The 3,263-nt window shown below is 38.8% G+C and overlaps 1 protein-coding gene across 1 annotated transcript in view; it reads left to right on the top strand.

Annotated features, from left to right (window-relative positions):
- CFAP47 (cilia and flagella associated protein 47) overlaps positions 1-3,263 on the top strand; it is a 458,234-nt gene that overhangs the window by 148,046 nt on the left and 306,925 nt on the right. The window contains 1 exon segment of the mRNA XM_015571970.1: positions 1,213-1,425. Within this exon segment, the coding sequence (XP_015427456.1) occupies positions 1,213-1,425 (213 nt within the window).

Raw genomic sequence — 3,263 nt, 5'->3', positions numbered from 1 at the left:
CGGACTGAAGGGTCCCAGGTTTGATTCTGGCCAAGGGCACATGCCTGGGTTGCGGGCTCGATCCCCAGTAGGGGGCGTGCAGGAGGCAGCTGATCGGTGATTCTCTCTCATCATTGATGTTTCTATCTCTCTATCTCTCTCTTCCTCTCTAAAATCAATAAAAATATATTGAAAGAAATTATTTTGTGCTAAAATGCATTATTTATTACAAAACTTTAATATGTTAATATTTTTAGTCTTTCAACTATGGAATTAATGTATAAATGTATCAATTTAAAAATGATCTCAAGTCAAAAGTTGAGCCAAATATGGTACAATAAAATCAACAGCATTAATAACTTATCCAGTGACACTTAGATAATTAGCAACAGAATATGATTCAAGCCTGATTTATAAATTACTTTTTCATGTTTTATGCAATTAACCATATTGGTTTAACTTTGTCAAGTTGAAATCTTTCTTTACTTTTGCCAGTTAATTATCTGAATCTTCATTCTAATTAAAACATTAAAAATATGATTCCCATTTGTTAACACTTCATATTTGCTGTAGGAGTCTACACATATAATAAAATAAAACAAATATGGTTAAATAATATAGATCACCAAAAGTTATCAAGTATTAATTAGATTTAAAAGTGAATACTACATACTATGTTATTCAAAATTACAAACATTTTAGATTGGCTGAATAATTTAGAGATATATAGTGAAATATGTGAACATTAAGTGACATTTTTTAGTAATGATTTAAAAATATTCATTATATATGTGTATAGTGCTTAAGAGTATCCATATTTAAAAAGAAATGTGTGTATATTAATCTGTTAATATTTAGTCTACATGTGAGAAAGCTCTAGCTATTAAAGTAATTTTTGGTAAATTTTTGTCAGGATATATTTAAGGGCAATACCTCTTATATCATGGCTGTGGTGAAAAACACATTGTATTTAATCAGGTGTTTTAATCCTCTCTTTTTAATCTTTAGAGGACAAAAGGAACTTTTGATCATCTTATGTGGTTCTTTATTAAAATAACATTATAAATCATATTATGGCCAGAAAATAAAAGATTATACAAAATATCTTTAATAAGTGTGCATATTATTATAAATATTTGTTTTAATTTCTCTAATAATCCCCAAACAGAGGAAAACACATATAAAGCTAATTACTTGCATGCATTGAGCTAATTTTTTTTTAATTTCAAACAGAGAATCAAGTATAAGGGTTGTGATTCCCCCAGCAAAGCTTCTTGGTATTGATGAAGAGGATCACCCTCTTACTGTGAGTTTTCCAAAAGGCACAGTCATTGAAGCCTCTCTTGATGGAATTAACACTGAGCTCATCTGCCGCTTTAGCTTCAAATCATCTAAGCCTCTGACAATTGTCACTAATGTTCTTTTCTGTGATGACAGAGATTGCAGGTAAGATATTTAATTGTAGATTCTTTTGTTTCTGACAGTAAAGAAGAAAAGGGTTATACTATTTTGCACTATTGTAAAACAGTCAAGGAGAGACATCTAAAATAATGATTTTGGACATAACAATATTTTAAAAGTTCCAAATGCAGTGTTGCTCTCATGAGAAACTAGTGGTCACCAGTGTAATGTATACAACTAGGCTGCGTGGGTTTGAATCCTGGCTCTGTTAATTTTGGTGAAGTTACTTAGTCTTCTGTGGCTCTCAGTTTCCTCATCTATAAAATGAGGATAACCAATCTCATCCTTAATCATGAAAAATTTATTAAGTTAATACTTATTGAGTAATTGGATAGGAATTGGCACAAAGCAAATGTTAAATAAGTATTAAATGAAAGAGAGAAACATCAGTATAATGAGTTTCTAAAATGTTGATCATTTCATGTTGCTTTAACAGGCTCAGAGAAAGTCAAATACAACTTGGTGGAATCATATTTTTTAATTTCTTACCTTTTAGGACCAGAAATCCCCCTTTTACATTATACCCTGAGATGATTTCATTTACCAGTGAAAAAAGGCTAATGTGTACAGCAGTAAAATTTGTTAAAAATATTCGTTGTGAGAAGTAGCATTAGAGTGAATTATACACTAAAGATTTATGTCAATATTCTTATTCTATGTGATACTTTTTTAACTTTTAGTGGGATTATTACTATATCATAATATATATTACTAGAGGCCCGATGCATGAAAATTCATGCACTGGAGGCGGGGGGGGGGGCGTCCCTCAGCCTGGCCTGCCCCCTCTCACAGTCCGGGAACCCTCAGGGGTGGGAGGTGACCCAGCAATCAGGGAAGGGGACGCCCCATCACACCTCTGCTGCTGCCACTGCCGGCAGTGCAAGCCTCGGGCGGCCCTGGTTACCTGAGCCTCGGGGGGTCTTGTCCAAGCCTTGCTTGCACCTTGGGCTGGCCCTGGGTGGCTGGACAGCTGACAGCCAATGCTTGCCTGCCCCTCGGGCCAGCCCTGGGCACCTGGGCAGCCGCCATCTGAGGCTTGCCTATGCCTCAGGCTGGCCCTGTGTGGCTGGGCGGCTGAGGGGACTGGGGGACTCTGGAGGCAGGTGCGCGCCAAGGCCTGCCACCCTAGCGGGGCTGAGGGGACTGTGCGCCACCATCTTGTGGCTGTGGGTGCTGCCATCTCTGAGGGCATGGCAGTCAATTAGTATATTCCCTCCTTATTGGCTGTGGCTGCCACCATTTTTGCATGAAGATCAATTATCGTATACCCTCTTTGTTAGATAGGATTAGTACACTATCCTATCTAATAATAGACAAACATGGTAATTAACCGTACCTCCAACATGCTTCCCATTGGCTAATCAGGGCGATATGCAAATTAACTGCCAACCAAGATGGTGGCCAGCAGCCAGGTAGCTGAAGCGAACAGGAGGCTTGCTTGCTCCAGTCATGGAGGAAGCCAATGTTCCCCGCCTGCTGCTGCTGGGCTCCGAGCTGCTCTCTAAGAAACATTGTTACAAATATAGAAGCTAAACAAAACCCCAGAAACCTGCTTTCATTCAGCCGGGATCTCAGAGCTGGACTCGCAACAAAGTTTCAAATACAGAAGGTAAACAAAGTCCAGAAACCTGCTTTCAGCAGCCAAGGTCTGAGCTAAACCCGGCTCTCATCTCCAGTGACAGCCATAGAAGGTAAATAAATCCAAGAATTTTTTTTAAAAAAAAGGAAAAAAGGAGAGGTTGGGAGGAGCTTCAGTCACCCCCAGCCTGAAAACGGCCCTCAGCCCCTCACCCAGACCAGCCAGGCACCCTAGTGGGGACCCC

Source organism: Myotis davidii, unplaced genomic scaffold (assembly GCF_000327345.1).
Source record: "Myotis davidii unplaced genomic scaffold, ASM32734v1 scaffold1107, whole genome shotgun sequence".
Lineage (NCBI taxonomy): Eukaryota > Metazoa > Chordata > Mammalia > Chiroptera > Vespertilionidae > Myotis > Myotis davidii.
This window is presented reverse-complemented; position numbering and strand designations above follow the sequence as displayed.